Here is a 24,237-nt window from a genome sequence, read left to right as displayed (position 1 = left end):
TGTAATGAGAAATTTTTCATTTGAGAATTTGTGGCAAATATTTAACCTCTCCATTTGAGATCAGGGATTAATATGAACAATCAATGAAAATGGAGAAATGAACCTAGTTGTTTGTTCTCTTTCTCTGTTTCCCAAGACAGGGTTTCTCTGTGTAGCCTTGGTTGTCTTTGAACTCATTCTGTATATCAAGCTGGCCTTGAACTCAGAGATGGGCTTGCCTCTGCCTCCCCAGTGCTAGGACCAAAGGCGTGTGCCAACACTCCCTGGCTGGAGCTTTGTTTGCTTTCTTAATTGCAAATGATTTGCTTAATTTGAGGAATAAGCATTGATGGACACTTCAGGACAACTGAAGGGAGGGAAATAAAGAGCACCTCCATAATAGTTTTTTTCTTTCTTTCCTCTCCTATTTCTTGCACTAAGGTCTTACCCTGCATTAAGGGTAATGGGAAACCAGTCTTTGTTCTGATAGTTCATTTGTCTTTGATTTATGCATTTACATTGTCCCTTAGGCTAAGAAGAAAGTGCCCTGTTTCTAAACCTAAGCAGTCTTTAACAGACTGGTGCATAGTATCTTTGTGAACTGTGAACTGTTAACTGTTCTGCCCCCAATGAATCAGGAGAATGTAGATGTAACAGAGGCAAACTGCCTTCTACACAGATTCTTTACAAGGCCACCATGTGCACCTTTTATGTTTCCTCCATGCTTTCTTGGTTTTCTTTTATGATTTGTTAACCCTCACATTCCTAGACAGTGTTTGATGGAGCTTAATTTGGGAAATGTTGAAAATGAAAATGAAAATGCTGTGTGTCTAAGATTTTTTCTCCTTTTCTGAATCTGTGACACTTTGTTGTAAAGTTTATGGTAAGAGCATTTTTGTTATTTTTCTGTTTTGAGATAGGGTCATGCTATAATGACCCTGGCTCACTTATACTTAGTCCAGGCTGGTTTTGAACTCAGGACCCTTATGCTTCCACCTATGGGTGCTGGCATTACCAGCTTGTCCACCAAGCCCAGTTTACCCATTTTTTAAAAATATTTTATTTATTTATTATGTATACAACATTCTGCTTCCATGTATATCTGCACACCAGAAGAGAGCACCAGATCTCATAAGGGATGGTTGTGAGCCACCATGTGATTGCTGTGAATTGAACTCAGGACCTCTGGAAGAGCAGTCGGTGGTGCTCTTAACCTCTGAGCTATCTTTCCAGCCCCACCCATGGTTTTTAATAAGGAAACAGAGCTCTGTCTTGTGACATAATGAGTTAGCAAAAGACTATCTGTTACTGTCTTGTGTACTTGGCTTCCTTACCCATGTGTAACCTGTTGCAGATTCAAGAGTCTGTTCTTTCTTGGCTGCTAGCATATACATTTTCTCTCTGAAGAAACTTTGCAAGTGTTCGATTCTTAATTATATGTACATTCCTCAATCAAACTTAATGTATGGTGATTTTAATAAGTAAAAAGTATTTGTTATCCTAATATCATTATTGACTGTCAATTAAAAATAAGACTTGAAAACAGATATGGCCAACTTAACAATGATGAAGAGGAAAGAATATATTACTTCTGTTCTTCCATGCTAACATTTCTTGTTCCTTCCCTCACTTTGCCCGCCTCTTTCCCACTTAAAGTGAGTTCATATAACAATCAATCATTGTTTTTGAACTGTATAATTTGAGTGACATTTAATATTTTCACAATATAGCTAGAGGTGATGCAGTCACCACATACACCAAAGTCCAGAACATTTTTGTCATTCCTGAAGAAAGCTCTATTTCCATTGGCTGCCTCTACTTTTGCAGGCTGTATGTCTTTGCTCATAGGGAGATTTAGTGTATTAAACAGTAAAAATATTATGGGCACAGATCTAGCTTTGCTATTTAAGTAGTGGATACTGTTTTTTTTAAAGATCTATTTATTATGTATATAGTATTCTGTCTGCATGTATGCCTGCATGCTAGAAGAAGGCACAAGATCTCATTACAGATGGCCGTGAGCCACTGTGTGGTTGCTGGGAATTGAACTCAGACCCTCTGGAAGAATAACCAGTGTTCTTAACCTCTGAGCCATCTCTCTAGCCCCAATGGACACTGTTTTCTGTACATTATTTACTATTTATTTGTGTTAACTATTGTATTACTAGCTTGCATATACCATCTTATTAAGTTTTAGAGTGAATCTAATCCCTGTTTCACTTTCATAAGTGATTTAAATCTCAACTGCCACATCTTGGAAGTAGCAAGAGGCTGAACTTTGAGTCCATGTCTGTGATTTTTCTTTCTTTATTGATTGTTATTGTATTTGAGACAGGGTCTCATGTAGCTAAGGCCAGTCTTGAGTTCGAGATCCTCCTGATTCCGAATCCTTAGTGCTGGGTGTATAATCATGTGATAATCTGCCGAGCAAAAGTTTTCCTTTTTTATTGATGTGGGGCAGTTCTGGAGGTTGCATTTCAAGTCATCACTAGGTGCTCCACCACTGTGCAGAGCTCAGAGCTACTTTCCTTAATATCTGTTTTCCTGTGTATCAGAGGACAAAATCTGGAAACCTTCGGACAAATCTGGACTATATTTAAAAATCAGGAAGCCTCATGCTGAAACCTGCATTGCTAGCTTATTTTAAAAAGCTGATAGAACTGTCAAAACTGAACTCTCATTCCCATGTGAGAGATCAGATAGGGTTGTGTAATGCTTGACCTTTGTCACTAAACACATTGTTGTTAAGTTGCCATTTTTCTTCTGCTAGCAGACTGATCACAAGGGATTAAAGACTGTAACTGTGTGTAAAAAAAAAAAAAAAAGGTACTGTAAGGGGCTGGAGAGATGGCACAGAGGTTGAGTACAGGCTGTTCTTGCAAAGGACCTGGGTTTGGTTCCTTGCACCACATGGTGGCCCAGAACTGCTTGTAATTCCAGCTCCAGGGGATCCGATGCCCAGAGGGCATCAGACACTCATGTGCTCTACATGTGTACAAACAGTCAAACCACTCATGTACATAAAATTAAAAAAAAAAAAAAGAACTTGTGTTCTCTTATCATTTTTCTAAAACATACCAGAGGATCAGCATAAGTTCTGATCTCCAGTTATCAGGAGCCACAAAGAACAAGCCAATGTTTGGAAATTTTACTTTCTCTTTTTCTACTGGTTTCTTTGTTTTTTTTCTCAAGACAGGGTTTCCTCTGTGTAGCCCTGGCTGTCCTGGAACTAGCTCTTGTAGACCAGGCTGGCCTCAAACTCACAGAGATCCACCTGCCTCTGCCTCCCGAGAGCTAGGATTAAAGATGTGCAACACTACTGCCTGGCTTCTACTTGTTTCTTTTTTTTTTAATGTTTTTTTTTATTTGAATTAGAAACAAGATTGTTTTATTTCATGTTAATCCCAGTTTCCACTCCCTCTTCTCCTCCCCTACACCCCCCCCTCCAACTAATACCCTACCTGTCACATATCCGTTCTGCTCCCCGGGGATGGTGAGGCCTTCCATGGGGGGGGGTGGTCATCAGAGTTTATCATCCTTTGGGATAGGGCCTAGACCCACTGTGTCTTGGCTCAGGGAGTATCCCTCTATGTGGATTGGGCTCCCAAAGTCCACACATATGTTAGGGATAAATACTGAACTTCTACAGGAGGTCCCGTAGATTTCTGAGGCCTCTTCACTGAAACCCACGTTCCTGGGGTGTGGATCAGGCCCATGCTGGTATCCCAGCTATCAGTCTGAGGACCAAGAGCTCCCCGTTGTTCAGGTCAGCTGTTTCTGTGGGTTTCACCAGCCTGGTCTGGACCCCTTTGCCCATCACTTGTTCTTCTCTGCAACTGGATTCCAGTTCAGTTCAGTGATTAGTTGTGGGTGTCTGCTTCTACTTTCACCAGCTGGTTATAGGAAGGCATATAAGACAGTCATCAATCTCATTATCAGGGGAGGGCATTTAAGGTAGCCTCTCCTCTGTTGTTTAGATTGTTAATTGGTGTCATCTGTGTAGATCTCCAGACCTTTCCCTAGTGCCTGGTTTCTCTGTAAACCTAAAATGTCTCCTCTATCATGGTATCTCCTTTCTTGTTTTCTTCTATTCTCCCCCCCCCTCAACCTTTCTGCTCCCTTGTGTCCTCCTCACCCCTCCTCTTCTCCCCATCTCATTCTCCTAGCTCCCTCCCCCCTCTACTTGTTTCTAATATCCTGTTATGTAGAAGAATATACCTTATTTGATGTTTGTTCATTTATATTTATTCTTTGATTTGATGCCCAGTTAAGAAAAACTGCTGGAGTTCATTTGTGTCTGAACATACAGTGTATCTGAACATGGTGTCTTCTGTTGCTGAGCAGGGTGTGTGAGGGAGTACAGTGAAATGCTGGTAGGCTTTACTGTGCTCATCAAGTGTCACTTTTCCTTGCTTGTCTACTATTGTGTTGAAGTGTTGTGTATATCAAAGAATGCAATTACTATTTTAGAACTATTTCTTATTTTCATTTTGTTAAATTTTGCTTTATGTATTTGTGTTTGTTTTTGTTAAGACAGGGTATTATGTAGTCTAGGCCTACCTTGAACATTAGATGCTCCTGCCTCTGTCTCTCAAGTGCTGGGATTATGGAGGTATGTTTCTGTGCCCAGCTGCTTTAGGTATTTGGGTGTCCAAATGTTTACAATTATTAGAATCTTCTTGCTGTATTAATACTTTGTTTATTTTTATGTCACACTTTAAATCTAGTGTATTTTCTAATACTGACCTCACTCTTTCATTACATAGAATTATTTTTGCCCTTTTCCAATGTGTTCCTGCCTGTGAATTTAAAAATCTGTGCCTATGTGTTCTGTGAATGTGTTGTTGGACCATGTTTTTTGTATGCTTTCTGCCAGTCTCGGTCTTTTGATTGGAGGGTTTAACTTGTTCACACTTACTGATACAGGGAGAGTTAGTGTTCTACAATTTGTTTGTTTCTGGTTTGCCTGACTGCCTTTTGTGCTCAGTTGTTTTATAATGAAATGTATTTGGTGTTTTTTATTCTGGAGCTATTTTCCTTGTGGTTGCCATAGGGATTACATTTAACATTCTAAAGTTACAATACCATTTTACCTTCATTAGTATTTAGGCCTTGGTTCCTGTACAGTTCCATCCTTGCTTCCTGTTAGCGTTTAAAAAAATATAAAATTGTATCTTTTTAATGTCACATATCCATAATTTAAAATAATTGGATTTTTAAAAATACCATCTAAAATCATGTAGAAAAAGTGGAATTACAAGCTGAAGTTATAGTATTGATAGATTTGATGTTTGTTGTTATAGTTAATTATCATTTCTTGAGTTCTTTATTTCATCCTGTAGCTTCAAGTTGCTGTAGTTTCTTTTATCTGAGGTTTCAGCTTAGGTGTGGTCAATAGTGGTTCAAAAATACTATTTGCCTTTCCTCTTTTGAGAGAAGTAGCATATTTATATAACTTTCACTATAATAGTATTAAAATTGTGTTAAAATATTCCTGTTAATGTTTTACTGTGCCTAGATTATTAAGCTGTCATAGATAAATGTATTGGAAGAAGAGTGTGTGTGTGTGTGTGTGTGTGTGTGTGTGTGTGTGTGTGTGTGTGTGTGTGTGTGTGTGTGTAGTTTGTCGATGTCCACAGTTGTAGGCAACCACTGTGAGAGGAGGATGTAGTGCAGTTGTCCTCTGTTCTCTCATTCCCACTTGAAGGACACCATTTCTTTGAAGGGCTAGTCTGGTGGTAATAAGTTTTCTTAACTTTGGTTTCTCTGGGAATATCTCAGTAATTTTTTTTATATTCCTCATTTTTGAAGGACAGTTTTGCTGGATATTTTTGGTTGATATTTTTATCTTCTAGGACTTTAAATATTGTTGTGTCCTTGCTTCCAGTTCCTCAAAATTTCTGAGGGGAAAAAAAATCTGCTGATACCGAGACTGTTGCTTGTGACTAGTTTCTTCTCTCATTCTGCATTGAAACTGCAGGTTTCTTTCCTTCCTTCCTTCCTTCCTTCCTTCCTTCCTTCCTTCCTTCCTTCCTTCCTTCCTTCCTTCCTTCCTTCCGGTTTTTCAAGACAGGGTTTCTTTGTAGCTTTGGAGGATGTTCTCGAACATGCTAAGTAGTCCGGACTGGCTCGAACTCACAGAGATCGACCAAGACAGTGTCTCACATAGCACAAAGCTGGCTTGTAGCTCTCTAACATGTGCAAGGATGTACTTGAACTTCTGGTCCTCCTGCTTCCCCCTGGCTAGTGCTGGGATTGCAGGGGAGCATCACCCTACAAGGGTTATGAAAAACTGGGGATGATCTCAGAGCTCTTATCAAATGAAATAGATCCCCAGCTTGTCTTTATCTTTCCATGGTTTGATTGTGATCTGTCTAGTAAGTCTGCATCTTTGTGACTTGAGGTTCATTGAGCCACAGTTCTTTATATCTTTCATCAGATTTGAGAAGCTTTTGCTTATTACTTCTACAAATAATTCTCTTCCTGGAATCCCCAAGGTAAATAAGGTAGCCCACTCACAGGTTGGTTAATCTCTCTACTTTTCCTCAGGAAGTTGCTTTCAGTATTGATTATCTTTATCCCAGATCTCTCAGATCTTTTCCAACATCGCTACCTCTATAACTTTGTGTTGCATTCTCCCCCACTCTCCCCAAGTCAGATCAAGTTAGTGTTGGACAACTACTTCATGTGGTGCCTGCCCTGGAGTGTGGTTAAAGAAAATGCCTTTGCTCCTCAGCTAAGGGTGGGACTTTGGCTTGTGCTTTCACAGGTCTGTTATGCTGTCACAGTTGCTGTGAGCATCTGTAGTGTGCATCTGCCCTATTGTGCCTGGAAAACACTGTTTCCTTGAAGTCACACATCACCTCTGGCTCTTACAGTCTTTCTGCTCCTCTTCTGCATAGATCCCTGAGTCTTGAGGGGGAGGGTGGGATACAAAATACTATTAGGGTTGGACCAGTTGTGGGTCTTTGTGTTAATTGCCATCTGGAAATAACATCTCTAATGAGGGTTGAGTTGGTATACTGATGTATTGGTATAGCAATAAGTCATTAGGAATCATTCTATTGCTGTGTCCACTTAGCAGAGTAATAGTAGTAGGCTTTCCTCTAAGGTCCATGACCTATCTAGCCACAGGCTCTTGGCCTCATTTTGACAGTGTTAGATATGGATTCCATCTTATGGCACAGATCTTAAATCTAACCAAAAAGTTGTTACTCTTATAACATCTGTGCTCAGATCTACTTTTGATTCCTTCTAATACATTTTTATTCTATTTACTGTATTTTTCAGCGATGGCTAGGATTATATTCTTTTAAATTTTTTGTTAACATTTTTCATATATTTTGGTTATATTCTCCAACTTCCAGATCTTTCCCACCTCTCTATCCACCCAACTTCATATTCTTTTTCTCTGTCCTTTTCAAAAAGAAAAAAAAATGAAAATCATAACAAACACCAGGTGGTGGTGGCTCACACTTTTAATCCCAGCACTCAGGAGGCAGAGGCAGGTGGATCTCTGTGAGTTCCTTGACTGAGAGGTATACAAACAACCCTGTTTTGTAAAACAAAAATGAGAAACAAAAAACCAAAAAGACAAAGGAGAGCACAAAATACATGGAGTCTGTTTTGTGCTGGCCACCTGCTCTTGGGCATGGGGGCTGACCTGGAATGTGGTTCATATGCCCAATGACTCGCTTTTGGAGAAAACCGATTCTGTTTTCCAGTCGGTATCAACTGCAAATAATTTCTTGGTTAGGGGCAGGACTTTGTGTCCTCTTCACCTGAGATTTTGTTGTTTGAATGTGTGCAGGTCTTGTACATGCTGTCTCTGGGAGTTTGTACCTGGAAGACAATTTTTTGACTTATTTTTTTTCTACCTTTGTGTGATACACACTTCCTATTTTGGGATGTGTGTATGCATATGTGTTCATGTGCTTTTGTCTGAGTCTTGTAAATTGTGTGTGTGTGAGGGGCCTGGTGGCTTAAAACGGGAATTCGGCTCTTCTGGAGTAGAAGCTCTGGAAATACTCCCAGCTTCTAGAGTTTGCCCAGCTTTTCTTTCTGGTGGACATTTCTGTGATGGGTATCTGCTTATGCTATATACTTAAGGTTTTTTTTTTTTTTTCTGGGCATGGGGGATGACTTCCTAAATTTTCTTGTCTGTGTAATTACTCTCAATTGTTGCTACTCTTAAATGCTTGGTGTTTTAAAGTAGGAAAGGGAGGGTGGTGGTGCAAAAGAAGGCTTAAATCCCTGAAGTCTAAGGTTGGTGGGGCTTGCAAGCATGGTTAGTTAGATCAGCTTCCTCTCTGTCTACACATGTCTACACATCCTCTCTGCTTCTCTCAGAAGCAGAAATTAATGACAAGAGCACAGATTGCTAATATTGAAACACATGGCCTTAATCACTAACTGTGGCTTCTGTAAGTTGGTTGCAGGCCTCTGTAAAGGTGTCAGTGACTGTGTATTATATATAGACTTGGATGAGTAGACCCCTCTGTATAAGAGTTAAAATCAGGGTTGTGGAAATGGCTCAGTTGGTCAGGTGCTTGCTATGTAAGCATGAGGATGAGTTCAGAGCTCTAGAACCAGGTGGCATGCTATGTTTCTGTAACACCAATCATGGGAAGGGAGACGAAGAGGACTGGATCCTGGGGGCTTGCTGACCAAAATAATGAACTCCATGTTTAGTGAGACCCTGTTTCAAAGAGAAAACAAGTTGCAGAATCATAGAGCAATACCAGTCTTCTGCTCCTGGCCTCCCTGTGCCACGTGTATATCCAACACACAGGTGAACACACACACACACACACACACACACACACACACACACACTCTCTCTCTCTCTCTCTCTCTCTCTCTCTCTCTCTCTCTCTCTCCCCCCCCCCCCCAAAGTTAGCTCATGGAAACTGTCAGCCGTAGCCTAGACACTCCAAAGACTGAGTGGGCTCGTGGAAAAGTGGAAAAGGTTCTGCAAGTGCAGTTGGTAGGTGAACATTGATTTCTGGTGCTGTCTTTTCTGACCTCTTTTTTTTTTTTTAAAATAGGTTTTTGTGTTTCTTGTTTGGTCTTTTTTTTTTTTTTTCTTGGCAACACTTTTCTAGTATTTGAAATATGTATTATGTTAAAAGTAACTTAAAAATTCACTCTTGTGACTTATCTAGACTTATTTCATAAGAAATCTTTCATGCTTGGGTAAGCAACCTCAGTTAAACTCAGTGACACACATACACAGTCATCAAAGTTGGCTCTTTTTGTTTTGTTTTGTTTTGTTTTGTTTTGTTTTCTTCAAGACAGTGTTTCTCTCTCTGTAGCTTTGGCTGTCCTGGAACTCACTTTGTAAATCAGGCTGACCTCAAACTCACAGAAATCTACCTGCTTTTGCCTCCCGAGTGCTGAGGTTAAAGGCCTGTGCCCACAACTGCACAGCCGACATCAAAGTTGGGAAGAAGGGGTTCAGCAGGGGTAAGAGAGAGTAGTGGAAGGGGATATGCATGTCAGAATTGCTTCAAGTGAGGTATAGTTATGACTTAGGAGAGAGCTATTTTAGATTGTGCAGCTTTCAGGAGTATTCCCTCTCTGCTTTTGTCTAATAATTTAGCCTCTGCCTTCTAAATAACTGTAGGCAAGTTTTCCCACTTCTTTTTGGAAAGTACTGTTTTCTTGCCTTTTCCCCCCTTTCCTTTCTCTTGTGTCAGACTTAAAAGCTGAGCCAAATGTGGTCATGAAACTCCTCAGAGGACAGTGAAGGAAGTGGAGAATGTTTCCCTAAGTAATCAAGTTCTTTGAGCCCCCCCCCCCAATCCCCACAACCCAACACACACACCTCTTTCAAATGCTGTACTGTATACTTTAAAGGCTTCTTTCTTCTGTTAGTTTTCTGTGGCTCACGTGCTAGCTAAGAAACCTAAATGTTCAACTGTTAAAGGGGACACACCATAGAAAATATTCTTTAAAAATAATTATGAGTTCTTGGTTGCAAAGGACAGAAAGTGTCTTTAATTTAATCAGAAAGGCATAATGCTGCTTAGGAAGTTTTATGTCTTGGAAAGCAGAAGTTTAGGAAACAAGGCATGTCTAGGAGGTTGTAGGGGCTGCAGTCTCTTAGGATATTGCTGTTAGACTCTTGAAATACATGCTCCTGCTGCCATGCCAACATCCTGGTGACTGCCAGGGAATTGTCAGCTCTTCCATTGAGATCTTTGAAGAATCTGTTTTCTTGTGCCTTGCTTCTAGCTCTGTAGGATTCAGTGTCTAACACAGAGGGAAAGATAGAAACGAAGCACCTGCTTCTGGTCTCCTTTAGTGTTTGCTAACTGGTGAGCATAAAGATGGCACAGCTTCCCTGCAGAGCTCTTATATTTTATCCCCCCCTTCAGACCTTTGGAACGGTGTTTACACATAAAAAGCTTTGTTTTTGTTAATATTATTTATTTTCTCAGTTTTCTTGTGTGTGTGTGTGTGTGTGTGTGTGTGTGTGTGTGTGTGTGTGTGTACACTCTTGAACTTTCCAGCTTCAGAGCTGTGGACAGCTAAGTTCTGTTGTTAATAAGTTACCAAATCTAGCTGGGCATGGTGTGCACACTGGTGTTTATATGTGTGTTGACTTTCTTTTCAACTTTTATTTATCTTTATATTGTTTTTCCCCTTAATGATTTTTATTAACTCTAAAAAGTAAGGAAACTACTTTGATTCCTTATGTAGACAGCTTTATAATTCCCTTCCCTTCTATGCTACTAGATTCAGATAAACATTGATTACAGAAATTGATGGGCTATCTTTTGTTCAGAATTACCGATCGCTAATTCTGCTTTATTAAAGTATATGTTACAGGGTCTCTGTGTGTAGCCCTGGTTGTCCTAGACCTCTCTCTGCCTCCTGAGTGCTGGGATCAAAGGCGTGCACCACCGCCTCCCAGGCTGTTAAATTTTTTGTTGTTGTTTTTGTTCTTGAAGAATTTATTGCAAAAGAAAATCCTAGAGAGTCTTACCAAATCCATAGCATTGTTGTTACGATTGCCGTTGCTTTTTTTGAGACAGTGTCTCACTGTAATCCTGCCTGACTTTACACCCATTATAAGACTTGGCTGCCTTCTCTGTGTTGGGTTTACAACTGTGTCACTCAGTGGGTTTTGTTTTTCAGCCATCAAAGTATGTCTTCATGTTTTTGTGTTTTTTTAATGGCATTTTTCTTTTTTCTTTTTAAATTAGAATAGTGTATTGACTTATAGTTAAATTCTGCCTATAGTCTTTTAGATTTGTAGATTCACAGGCTGTTGATGAAATGAAGCATTTGAAATGTTTTACAGATCGGTATCGTATCTTACTATGCCAGTATTTCCTTCCTAGTCTGACATGAACTCTAAAATTACACGAACACTTTCTCCATTTCCTGATATTTCCAGAGTTGTAGTTTCCTTTAAAAAATTATTTGTAAAAGAGAACTGACCAAGCATTCCAATATTTTTTTTAAAAGAGAAAATGCTGTAGTTAAAAGGTATAAAGTTCCTAATATTTTGCTGTAATTTTCTTCTAGTTTTATATTGCATTCCAAAGATATATTGTATTCCACTTCTGTTACCTGATTAGGATGCAAGTATGTTGTGTCATACTGTTTAATTTTCCTCTTTCTAAATTGGAAAAGTTTTTTTCATACAATATATTCTGATTTTGGTTCCCCTTCCCCAACTTCTAGTTTCCCTCTCCCACCTCCTCTCTTCCAAATTCACACCCTTCTCTCTCTCTTTAGAAAACAGAGACATTTAAAAAAAGAGTAAATATAAGACAAAAGCAAGCAAACCAGAATAGGACCAAAAAAAAAAAAAAAAAAAGGGAATAGGACAAAACAAAAATGAAAAAGAGCCAAAGAAAAAGCAAAGGAAACACAGACACAGGCACACACATTTGCACACACAGAAATCCCATAAAAACACAAAACTGGAAACTAATATAACTGCAACAGATCTATGTTCTTGATTTTAATTTATTACAAACCTGTCCCTCAGTTCTATAAATCTCACTGTGGTTGGTGGTTGAGCACTTTTTGTTTTGTTTTGTTTTGTTTTCTTTTCTTTTCTTCCCTGAGACAGGGTTTCTTTTTGTGACCCTGGCTGTCATGGAACTCTGGTCTGCCTTCAGAGTTCTCGGATTAAAGGCGTGTGCCACCACCGCCCACTACTGTGGTTGAGCTCGTTTGGTGCTCATCAGTCTCTCCCTTTCCTGGAGTCACCTGATCTGCCTGACTTGGAACTAATTGCCGTCCTGTGTGTGTAGCCTGCCTGAAATGCCCTTTTACCCATCCTTGGGATTCTCATTTCTTTTTCAAGTCGGGTTGCCCAGTTCCTGGAACCTATTATCTCCTCTCATGATTTTCTACTCTCAGGATCTTTTACAACTTCCTGAGAATAGTGTATGGAAAACAAAATAACTTGTTGCTTAACCAATGCTTGTATTATCTGCTCCCTGTGATTTATAGTCTGTCTTGGTATAGCATTCTAGGCTGCAAGTAATTTTTCCTGAAGATCAGACTTTGTATAGTTAGTTTTAGAAGCTAGTGTTGTTAATGGCAGTGTCTTTGATATCTTTTTGTTTTTATGCCATCTATATCTTTTCTAGTAGACTTTAGGGTCTTGTGATATGTTTGCCATTTAGAAATAAGATATGTGTGTTTCTATTGGAGCCTTTTTTTCTTTTTTCTTTTTCTTTTTATTTTATTAGTTCTAGTTAGGGAACAAGCTTATTTCAAGTCCCTTCTCCTTCTCCCTCCCCTCACCCCCAACCTCCTCCCCACCCCCAGCCCCCCCCCCACCCCATCCACCCACCACTCCCCAGGCAGGGTAGGGCCCTCAACGGGGGCTCTGCAAAGTCCACCAAGTCTTCCTATGCTGGTCCTGGGCCCTTCCCCATGTGTCCAGGGCCAGAGTGTATCCCTTCACGTGGGATGGTGGAGCCTTTTTTTCTAAAGTCAGTTTTATTGGCTATTTATCCCTTCATCTTGAAAAACTCCAGTTGGGCCTGGAGATGTAGTTAACTGGTAGAATGCTTTTCTAACATGGATGAGGCTCTAGGTTTAATCCCCAACACTGCATAAACCGTGCTTGGTGACACACACCTGTAATCCCAGTGATGGAGGGAGGAGGGTCAGAAGTTCAGGTTTATCTACCACCATGTAGCAAATTCAGGACTAGCTTAGGCTATATGAAACTGTCTTCCTTTTGTCTCATAATTCTTCAGTGTTCTACTTTGCTGAGCCTTCTGTTACAGTCTTGAAGATTAAACAAATTTATACCTATAAAGTGCTTAGAATAATACCTGGCATGTAATAAGTGCTTTGGTACCTGTAATTATTGTTTAGTTTCACCGCTGACTTGAGGGAGTGGTCCTTGGGTTTGAATCTTTCCCTGCATACTTTAGGCAAGTCTCCTAATCTCTTTAAGACCTACTTCCCTTCTCTGTAAAATGTAAGTTCCACCCCTGCCATGTTTATGAGGGATAAGAGAGAATACACATGTGAAAAATGCTTGCTAAACTTTGTACAAGATTACTTGCTACTTGTACTTTTTTTTCCCATTAAGAAGACTAAATTTGTCAGGCCATGGTGGTGCATGCCTTTAACCCCAGTATGCAGGAGGCAGAGGCTATCAGATCTTTGTGAGTGTGAGGCCAGCCTGGTCTACAGAGGCAGTTCCAGGCAGACTCCAAAGTTACACAGAGAAACCCTGTCTCATGATTAAATTTTAAGCTTTTTTAAAGAGTACATTATTGCTTATGCTTTTTGTGGAAATCAGTATGAGCTAGGTGCACTTGGGAATTGCTAATATTGCCTTTTCAAGACATTATTGTGATTTATTAGGCTGAAGACAGAAGATATGAAAATAGTTTTTGATAAAAGATGGTTTTACTTCAGATTGTATGCATCTGTGTAATGTAATATTAATGAATGGTGTGAAGTTGGAGGGGATATACATTTGGGTTATTAATAGTATTTGAGATTAGGGAAAATAACACCTGTTTTAGTCCTGCTCAATATTGTTGTAATTTGAAATGTTAGCTCATTTTTGTTAATGGTGGCCTTTTGTTTGTTTGTTTCGTTTTAAGGTTTTTGGATTCAAAGCATAAAAACCATTACAAGATATACAATCTGTAAGTATGTTTTCTTATTTGTATATATGTTTAAATACCTAAGTAAAAGTTATTTCCCTGTTGGAGTTCAAACTATATTTTAATAGAGCTGGATTCCGCAAATATTTGAAGTCCGATAGAGAAGGTTGTTGGATCTAGAAAGTGTGGTGATGAGGTACAACAGTGCTGGCAGATTCATGTTACTTGATCTGCTTTAAAAGACTTGGCGCCTAGCCCATCCTTGAACCTATAATCATGTGATAATTTGAAATGTAATCCATGGCAGCACTGGGGTTAGTGTTAATGATGGCGTCTATGGAGACAGACTCCAGGGTGGACAGACCTGTGTTTCTCTGTGCTTATTGGTCAATTGACTGAGACAGCTATTTGAATACTCTCTATGTATAACCTAAATAAGTTACCCAGCATTGTTTAACTATCTGGTGCAGGATTTTAGGGATTATTAGAACTTGTAGGCCTGTCTTTAAACCTTTGTTTTCTTTTGACTTTTGGAGTAGAGATATGAAAAAGAGAAAGGGGAAAAAAACCATTAAACAGTTTTGTCTTTCAAGAAGACCATTCTTATTTTCCCCTAATACTGAGCATTTTTTAATTTTAAAAAGTACATAAATTATAATTATTTTTCTATATGCCTTTTTGTCTTATACCTGTGATTTATACAGCAGGAGAATTCTATGTAATGTTAAATACCAAGTAACAATTACCATTTTTTGTAGACTTTATCAAATATAGCACAAATATTCTCTCTTCTGCTGGGTGGCAGGTGTTGAGACAGGGCCTCTCTATGTTGCCTTGATTGTCCTGGAACTCACTCTGTAGACCAGGTAGGCTTCAAACTCAACAGAGATCCATCTGCCTCTGCTTCCCCAGTGCTTCGATTAATGATGTGTGCCACCACTGTCCGGTGGGCATTTGAATTTTTATCTAGAGGATTTTCCGTGCCTTGTTAGATTGCTTAGATGCTGCTTTTTTTCTTTCAGTCTTTTAGTAGTAATTCTGTTTTGATAAGAGTTTAGGAATATTCATGTGCAGTAGTTACCAATATTGTGTCTTGTAGTTCTTGTTGACTTCAGATTCAGAAAAGTGCAGCTGTTTATAGTTAGGGGCATCTCTTTAGTCATGGTAAACTATCACAAGGATAATTCCAGACCTCAAAGCACATAGTTAGTTTGAATGTTAAGCAAAGAATTGTAGACAGTAATTGGGCCCCATAGACAGGTTTTGTAAAGGGCAGAATGTTTAAGCTGCACTTAATTCTGATACCTTCTTCTATCCTTCCCTGTTACACACCTGGTTCTGTTTTCTTTCTTTCAATTTTAAGATTGCAGTTGTATGTGTTCTATCTTTCTTTGAAAACATAATACATTTGAAGATCTTGAAATATCCCCATTAGGCTTTCCTGCTAATCAAACTCAGTAGGAGTTACTAGCTATTGGGCTGAGGAGGCTGGGGCAGGGCAAGTTAGGATTGATAGCACAGTGGTGTTTGAGTTATGAAGGTAAGTCTTTTTTGCCAAGTGGTAATGTAGCCTGTCTTAGGTGGGGTTATAATAATAAAAGGTGTATAGGAGAACTACAAAACTGTTTTGAACAGCTGCACTGGGAAGCTGACTCAAAAAAGGACAAGAACTGTTGAAAGCTGGAATTCATTAAATGAATCATTTTGGACTCACACCATCAGGATTGGAGATTTAGAGTCCCAGTAGGGAAGTAGAAAGACACTAGAAGACACATTTTGCCTGTGTTGAAATTTTATGCCTGTTTAACATATCCAAAGAACAGGGAGGAAATTCTTTTCATTCCTGTGTATAGTGGCTTCCTGCTTCTAGAATTTAGGGATTAGGTTTATGCTATCTCCTTTGTTCTATTTTAGTATAGTTAAAGTGGCCTTGGGTTGTAGCTTAGGAACTTGACTCTCTGTTTCTAAGCATTTGATTCCCAATTTAATGAACTATCCCTTTATTATTTGAGAATACCCTTTAGTACCTATTAACTCACTCACATGTCACCTGGATAGAGGTTTTCAAAATGGCAAAGGACCTGAAAGATCACTTAGTAGTAACTTCTCCAGGACTAGGGAAGTTAAGTGAGGTAGCCAAGGATACATAGGTACATATAGGTTACCCACGGTTTATGCCAGCAGTCCCTTTTGTTTGTTAGGTCTTTGATTTTACTTCTCCATGTTTTATTCACTTCAAAAGTTTGAACACCTACAAATTGAATGTTTTAATCCCTCCCTCCCTCCCTCCCTCTCTCCCCTCCTCCCTTCTCTCCCCTCCCCTCCTCCCTCTCTCTTTCAGTTTTCTGAGACAAGGTTTCTCTGTGTAACAGCTCTGGCTGTCCTGCAGCTAACACTGCAGACCAGGCTGGTCTCAAACTCAGAGAGATCCACCTGCTTCTGCCCCACTGAATGCTGGGATAGAAAATGTGCACACACCTCCCCCCCCCCACACACACACGAAGAAAATCTTAACAGATAAAAATAACACAGCTAAATGTTTGTCAAGAGCTTTATGCTTTTTATTCTTTTTCTTTCCACAGTTTTAATTCTTGGGTCTGTCTGCAGTGACAGATACTGTCCATGTTAGGGCTGGCTTTAATTTGAGTAAAATTTGTCACTGCTTTAACATTTATTTAAAACTTGAGTGTTTTTATTGTGTTGAATCAAACAGTAATAAAAGTTGTTGGGTTTTGGTGACCGAGGAGACTAAACTTGAGCTCATGTGTCATGTGTGATTGCTGGTGTGGTTAGGTAAGCTTCTAAGGGCCTTTCTAAATCTTAGCTTTCTCATCTATATAATAGGGATATAAACTGTTACATGATTGTGAGGGTGAAAACACGGATGTTAGTGTAAGGTGTGTATTATATTTTGTAGACATTTAGTTGTGCTTTTCCCTCTTCCATATTGTCATCTTAACTGATACATGAGAACCATCTGTGATGGTAATCTTCAGCAGTGCTCATTAAACCAGGATTTTGAGAGTATTTGCTCTGTCTTTCTTTTCTTTGATGGGGTATAGTCTGCTTTGCTTCTGCTAGGCAAGAACTCTCCCAGACCCTGGACCTCAGACCAGGCTTTTGCAGGTCCTGAGACAACTAGCTATTCGGGAAACTAACATTTGCATTCTGGTAGGCTGTCATGCAACCAATTTCTTAGGTTAGGTGCCTAGCTAGCTTCCTGTCTCCTCAGTTCCTGAGAGTCTCCATGATTCCTGGCTATATTCCACTGTAGGATCTTCACCACTGCTTCCTTCTCTCAGAAGAGTAGAACCAGGCTGTGCTGCATGGAATTCTAGCACTTGGGAGGTGGAGGGAGAAGGGAAGAGGAGTTCAAAGCCAGCCTTGGGTATATAAGATTTTGACTCCGAAAAACCAAAGAAGGAGGGAGAAAGGACAAATGTGCTCTTTTGTGTCCGTGTCAGTTCTCTTCCTGTCTCATTTTTATAGAAATAAACACAAAATTAGTTAGCAAGGCTACATACGCCATTATCTAATAAATGCTTTCTTTAGCAAAACAGTACATTAAGTAATACACTTAATATTAAGTAATACACTAAAAGATTTTTTGTTTTGTTTTGTAGGATAATACACAAGTTGACTGTAGTTTATGTATGATTTGCTCAATCTTCATGTGAATTTGGTTTTGAAACTTTAAGGTTGGGGAGCTGTGTAGATTGCAGATGTACAATGCAGGTCCACAGCTGCTTATTTGGAAGTTTTGGATAAGTTACATTTCAATATGCAGAAATTTTCAGTATTTTTTTTAAAAATGATAGGCGTTTTTTATATGATATTAAATGATATCCTTTATGTTACCAAGTAACCATGTGGTGGATTGGCTAGTCTTTACTGCAGGTGTGTTTTTGAGCAGCCTCAGAATGGGTTCTATTAGAACTGAGATTGCATACTTAGAACTTCGGGATTTGGGTTTGTGGGGTAAGGAGTAATGGAACTGTTTTAACATACTTTTGTTTTTAGTAATTTCCTTTGTCTTGGTTTTTTGAGACAGGGTCTTCTTGTTCTGTACCCAGGCTGGTCTAGGACTCACTGTATAGCAAAGACTAATTTTTTTTCCTTTGGTTTTTTGAGACAAGGTTTCTCTGTGTAGCTTTGGAACCTGTCCTGGCACTTGCTCTGTAGACCAGGCTGGCGTCAAACTAATAGAGATCTGGCTGCCTCTGCCTCTGCCTCTCTGCCTCTCTGCCTCTCTGCCTCTCTGCTCTCTGCCTCTCTGCCTCTCTGCCCCTCTGCCCCTCTGCCCCCTCTCTCTGCCCTCTGCCCCTCTGCCCCTCTGCCCTCTGCCCCTCTGCCCCTGCCCCTGCCCTCTGCCCCTGTCCCTCTGCCCCTGCCCTCTGCCCTGCCTGCCCCTGCCCCTCTGCCCCTGCCCCTGCCCCTGCCCCTGCCTCTGCCTCTGCCTCCCAAGTGCTTGGGCTAGAGGCATGTGCCACCACCATCTGATTCAAGACTAATCTTAACAATACAATTTTCCCAAACTCTTAACAATACAGAGTTTCCCAAGTGCTGGGATTATAACCTGTACCAACATGCCCAGCTTATTTTAGTAATTCTTTTGGTTTTTTTGAGACAGGGTTTCTCTGTGGCTTTGGAGGCTGTCCTGGAACTACCTCTTGTAGACCAGGCTGGTCTCGAACTCACAGAAATCCACCTGCCTTTGCCTCCCTAGTAGTGCTGGGATTAAAGGCATGCGCCACCAATGCCCAGCTATTTTAGTAATTCTTAAATGTCCCATTTTGTTAGTTGGAGTCACCAGGATGCTGCTAACCCCACTAATTTGTAGGAGACCCTTGAGCCTATTAATATTTATTTCATAGCCTGTTAATTTTGAGTGAGACAATTGCATAGCAACCACTAGTGTTACTGAAAAGATAATATGTATGTTTTATAATGGTGTAAGCATTTTACTATTCTGATTGGCTTTATTTATTTAATTATTGTCTGATACTAAAATTTGTACACTGAGAGATCATTGACAAAAATGACATTTGTATGCAAAAGGATAAAAGGTCTTGTTTACAATTTTTAGTAAGAATTGTGTTAAGTAAATTAGTATCATTCAGTTGTCTTTTACGTTTTCTTTGTTCTTATGTTTTCACTGGTTTTACCATGTATGTTTTATTAAATAATGGTTTAAGATTGTATAAATCATCTATCAGGTAAAAATAATATTGAAAGTAGCTATTCACAGGTGTTTGTGGAATAAAAAACACATTCTAAAAGCATGTACAGTTTTCATCCAAGAAATTTACAGGGTCAGTGCAGTTGAATTCATAGTGTTGCATGTTGATGTCACAAATTGTATGGACAAGCATATCTACTCTATAAATTGCATGAATGCATTTAATCTTTTTTATTAAGCTTTGGTGTCCTTAATTATAAAATAATGATGATGATGATGATGATGATGATGATGATAAATAGTACTTACTTCAGAATTCTTGAAATTAACTGAAATAGTGAATACAAGAACACTTAACATAGTGTCGTATAAAGGGTGAATAATGTTGGTAATATTAATACTCTGCCTTCCAAGTGTGAAAGGTAACTTTATGCCACATTTAAACTTTCTTGTAGATGTGCTGAAAGACATTATGACACCGCCAAATTTAACTGCAGAGGTATGTATAAATATAACCATACATAGTATATTATGTAACTTAAGACCAGTAGACTGTTTTTTTACCATATAGTGTTAATTATCTAGATTATTGAGATAAAAATCCTAACGGCCTTTGGCAATTTTAAAAAGTGAATTTAAGTTTAGAGTTGTTCTTTAGGTCATATAGACCTATCAAATTTGTCAGGAAAGGTAAATCACAGAGTAGATTGAGAACCAGGGGAGATCACTAGACTAAACTAGGATAAGGAGGGGCTTATAGACTCTTCGGTGCCATTGTAAACAATTATAAGATGACAGAAGAACCATTTTAAGTGTTCTATGTAGAATAATGAATGACATAAAAGAGGAAGGGATAGAGCAGCTGGGTCCATTCTGTCCCAGAGCCTGCAGAGACTGCCTTGGTAGTCAAACAGAAATGGGTACTGTAAGCGATGGATTGATGTTTATCATCCAGCATGTGTGTTAATGATGATCTGAGAACTGAAGCATGAAGAACTAAATGAGAACAATTTACTAGGAATGTTTCTTTTGTGGGATAGAAGTAGGCTACTGCTTATTAGGAAGCATGCCACAGTTGAAGTTACTTAGTTTTAAATGTACATTTTAACAGACTCCCTTGTGTGCCACTGGGGAAATGAGATTGGGATCACAGTTAGGCAGATGATTAAGTGAAAGCTAGCCTGCCGCCTATGTAACTGCATGCCATTGTTAACCAGAGAGCTCCCCTTTCACAAGGAGGATCAAATAGACTGTCCTATCCCATTTTAGGATGGCTTGGTTGGGATATATCACAACTTTTGCATATTAGATAATATAGCAGATAACTAAAACAACAGTATCCATCAGGATTATTAAATTTTAAGGCAGTGTTTCAGTGTCCCAGAGTGGCCTTGAACTCATTGTGTAGCTGAGGGTGACTTCAAACTTCTGATGCCCTGAAGTTTTTGCCTCCAAACTGTTGGGAATACAGATGTTCACCTCATCCTCAGCTGTATGTTTATGCCGAGCAGGGATGAACCCAGGGCTTAGTTTGTTGAGCAAGCACCTTGCAAACTGAGTCACATCCCTTGAGTTCTTTAGGATCTAAGGATCTCAATAGAGTAGCATCAAGACAGATACTAGTAAGATAAAAGCCAGAAGTCTTGCTTCTAGGCAAATAACAACCACCTTCCTGAAGCTCAACTCTTGACTATAGGGAACAAAGACATCCGTAATTCATGTGAAAACAGTCTAAAACTTAATTTGGTAAACTTTACTATAGTTGTATGCTTTTTGTGAGTAATTTAAATTAGTGGGGATATACCTATATATCTATCTTTGTGTGTGTGTGTATATACACACATATACATATACATATACATATACATATACATATACATATATACACTCACATATATATACTCACATATATACACACACACACACACACACACATATACACATGTATACACATACATGCCTTTCAAGCCATGGATAAACAATGATAATATTTGTGAGACTATTTTAAAAATAAGACTCTTAGCCAGGCTGTGGTAACTCACGCCTTTAATCCCAAAACTTGGGAGACAAGAGGCAGGAGGATCTCCCTGAGTTCCAGGGCAGCCTGGTCTACAGAGTGAGTTCCAGGGCAGCTAGGGCTACACAGTGTAACCTTTCTTGAAAAACCATGATGATGATGATGATGTCTGGTATTATTACGAGATATAAAACCAGTCTTTTCCATAGTTGACTCTATTAATAATCTATTCTTTCTTCAGATCATGTTTTGTGATGATGCAGTAATATCTGTTATTGCTCCTTCTGTTAGAAGCTACTTCTTGACAAGAGGCCTGTGTGACATCCATTTGGATTCAGCTGTACTGATATACTGTGATGTGTTCCCTTCATGTAGCAGATTCCTCCTTCGTGGAGTAAGGAACACAATACTTATGGCCTTGTCTGATCAATATATTTAAGAATTAATAAAGATTTAAAAAAAACTAGGTTAATAAGCAATATTTGAAATTTCCCCGAAAGTTAGTCTTCTTTTAAGCATCATCAACTTTATATATAACAGTTTTAGAGTTAACCTACTTTTCATTCAAAATTTAGGAGCTATCTTTTCTTACACTGAGGTTATATTTTTGTGACAGTTGCACAGTATCCTTTTGAAGACCATAATCCACCACAGCTAGAACTTATCAAGCCCTTTTGTGAAGATCTTGACCAATGGCTAAGTGAAGATGACAATCATGTTGCAGCAATCCACTGTAAAGCTGGAAAGGGACGGACTGGTGTAATGATTTGTGCATATTTATTGCATCGGGGCAAATTTTTAAAGGCACAAGAGGCCCTAGATTTCTATGGGGAAGTAAGGACCAGAGACAAAAAGGTAAGCTGTCTCACTTATTTTATTTTCCTCTTCGTGGACCCAAGAATTTATTAGGAAACGGGTTTTCCCCCCTCTTGCTTTATTGAGGTGTAACTAAAAAATAAAAGTCTGATCTACTTAACAGTTTGTGTGTGATGTTTTGAGAAATGTACGTTGTCATACAACAGTCATATCCACTTAGTATATACCTTACCCCTGGCATGGCTGTCCTCTTCCTTTACTGTCCTGAAAACATTTGAGATCTACTTGGCAGTTGCTAAGCATACAATGTTATATGCTGTTGACTCTTGCTGCTATGCTGTGCAGTCTAGGTATCCAGCTCTTATTTTTCTTGTCCAATAGAATTTTTTTTTTTTTTTTTGTGTGTGTGTGTGTGTGTATCTCTACGCTTAAGAGATGAGCTAATACCTATTTTTAATCCTTTTGTTTTGTTGAGATAGGATCTCTGCATATAGTTGAGACTGGCCTCTGAAGTGTTAACAATTACCAAAATATGCTAACACTTCAAAGTTTGTAATCAGTTCATTTAGTTTTTCTCATGTTGATATTTTCTAATAATACTAGCAAGATTACCCACTAACTATACTGGGAATCAAGGTTTAATTTAATAAAAGCATATATTAATAAATTGAAATCCTGGTATTTCAGAGGCATGCATGGAACAAGTTGTATTTTGCTGATAGCCTGAATGCCATTACCTAGTAAAGCATGATATTCAATTTGATAGTAAATAAAAACACTTTCTGATATGAATATTTATTAATGTAGTCAACTAATCAAAGATTCGACTCATTGGTTATTCAGAAAACAAAGGCTGGAAATGAGTGACATGTTTTAGTCAGTAGTACAATTTAAAGCAAAAGCAAAATCTTGTAATGGTTTTTCAGAGGACCCATTTCTTTGGAAAGTAAGTTGAAAAATGTTTAATACAAAGAATTTTTGTGCATTTCTTCTTCTCCAAAGACAATGCCTAAACTACTCCAGATAAATTGGAAAGCTCAGGATAGCAGTGAATGTGGCCTAACATAAGACTTAAACTTATTTAAACATTGAGTTATTTTGCAATCTTTTTGTAATCCAGTTGCCTGGTTCTGGAGTGTGGACTTTGTAAATGACAACATCATTTTGCAATGTCAAGTTGTACATGGAGTAAGACAACTTTGAAAATTGATTCTAGTATTAAATTCGTTTTGCCACTTCCCTTCCTCCCCTTTCTCCCTCTCCCCTCCCTACCCTCCCTTCCTCCTCTCTTTCTACTCTTTCTTTTAAGCCCTAATTTTATCTAGCTCAGCTTTAGACCATAAATAGAGGTGATCATACCTCTTATGCTAAGTTCTGTGGTTTCAGTGGTCCTGGGCCCTCTACTTCTCTTTCACCCTGTTTTCAAACCCTGTCTTTGTAACTGCTTTCAGTTTGTTTAAGGACATCAAAGGAATGTTTACTGGTGTGAGTTCACAAAATTACACCTTTGATACAACAAAAAAATCATGAGCCAGAATCCCAGATTCAAGCTAGAGACTCCTCAACTCTGTGATATACGTCTTTCAAAACTCTGATGAAATCTGCAAGTGTTCTCACATTTAACATGTGCATGGTATACACGTAATCATAAATTTTTGGTGATCAATTTTATTTGCAATCAGACTTAAAAACAATATAAAGAACTTCTAACAACCCATGTCTCACTGTCCCCATTTAAAGAGTCAGCATTACTTGAGGGCAGCAAGTATGTAAATGGTTTGGTTCGGCTCAGTAGTGGAATATATGAGAGGGTTGCTTTTACACAGTTTTTAAACACAAGTTGAAGAATTGCCATTGTTTGACTCCATCTTGTATGCTGAAAACTCTTATCTCACATATGAAAGAAATATGGAGCATCACATTTTTTGACCAATTAAAGTAGGCTGAGATAAAATCTCTGAGACTAGGTAAGTTCATGTTGTATTAGTTTCTTTGCTTTCAAGGTCATTATGATTGATGCTGTGTGGCAGGAAAAGATTGCGGTCCATTTTAGTGTTAGGTTGAAGTGTTGAACTGTCTGACAGCGTTGTCTGGCTTTTTGGTATCAGTGGACCATGTGCAGTGAGGAGCTTTGTTTCTTGACGAAG

The 24,237-nt window shown here is 38.9% G+C and overlaps 1 protein-coding gene across 2 annotated transcripts in view; it reads left to right on the top strand.

Moving 5' to 3' along the window:
- Positions 1 to 24,237, top strand: part of Pten (phosphatase and tensin homolog) — a 73,045-nt gene that overhangs the window by 23,529 nt on the left and 25,279 nt on the right. For both annotated transcript variants that reach the window (XM_027406392.2, XM_027406391.2), the window contains 3 exons: positions 14,076 to 14,120; positions 19,713 to 19,756; positions 21,891 to 22,129. In XM_027406392.2, coding sequence (XP_027262193.1) covers positions 14,076 to 14,120; positions 19,713 to 19,756; positions 21,891 to 22,129 — 328 coding nt within the window. The remainder of the gene's footprint in view (positions 1 to 14,075; positions 14,121 to 19,712; positions 19,757 to 21,890; positions 22,130 to 24,237) is intronic.

This window comes from Cricetulus griseus, chromosome 3, assembly GCF_003668045.3.
Source record: "Cricetulus griseus strain 17A/GY chromosome 3, alternate assembly CriGri-PICRH-1.0, whole genome shotgun sequence".
NCBI lineage: Eukaryota > Metazoa > Chordata > Mammalia > Rodentia > Cricetidae > Cricetulus > Cricetulus griseus.
Note: the sequence above shows the minus strand (reverse complement) of the source record. Positions and strands in the feature narration are given on the sequence as shown.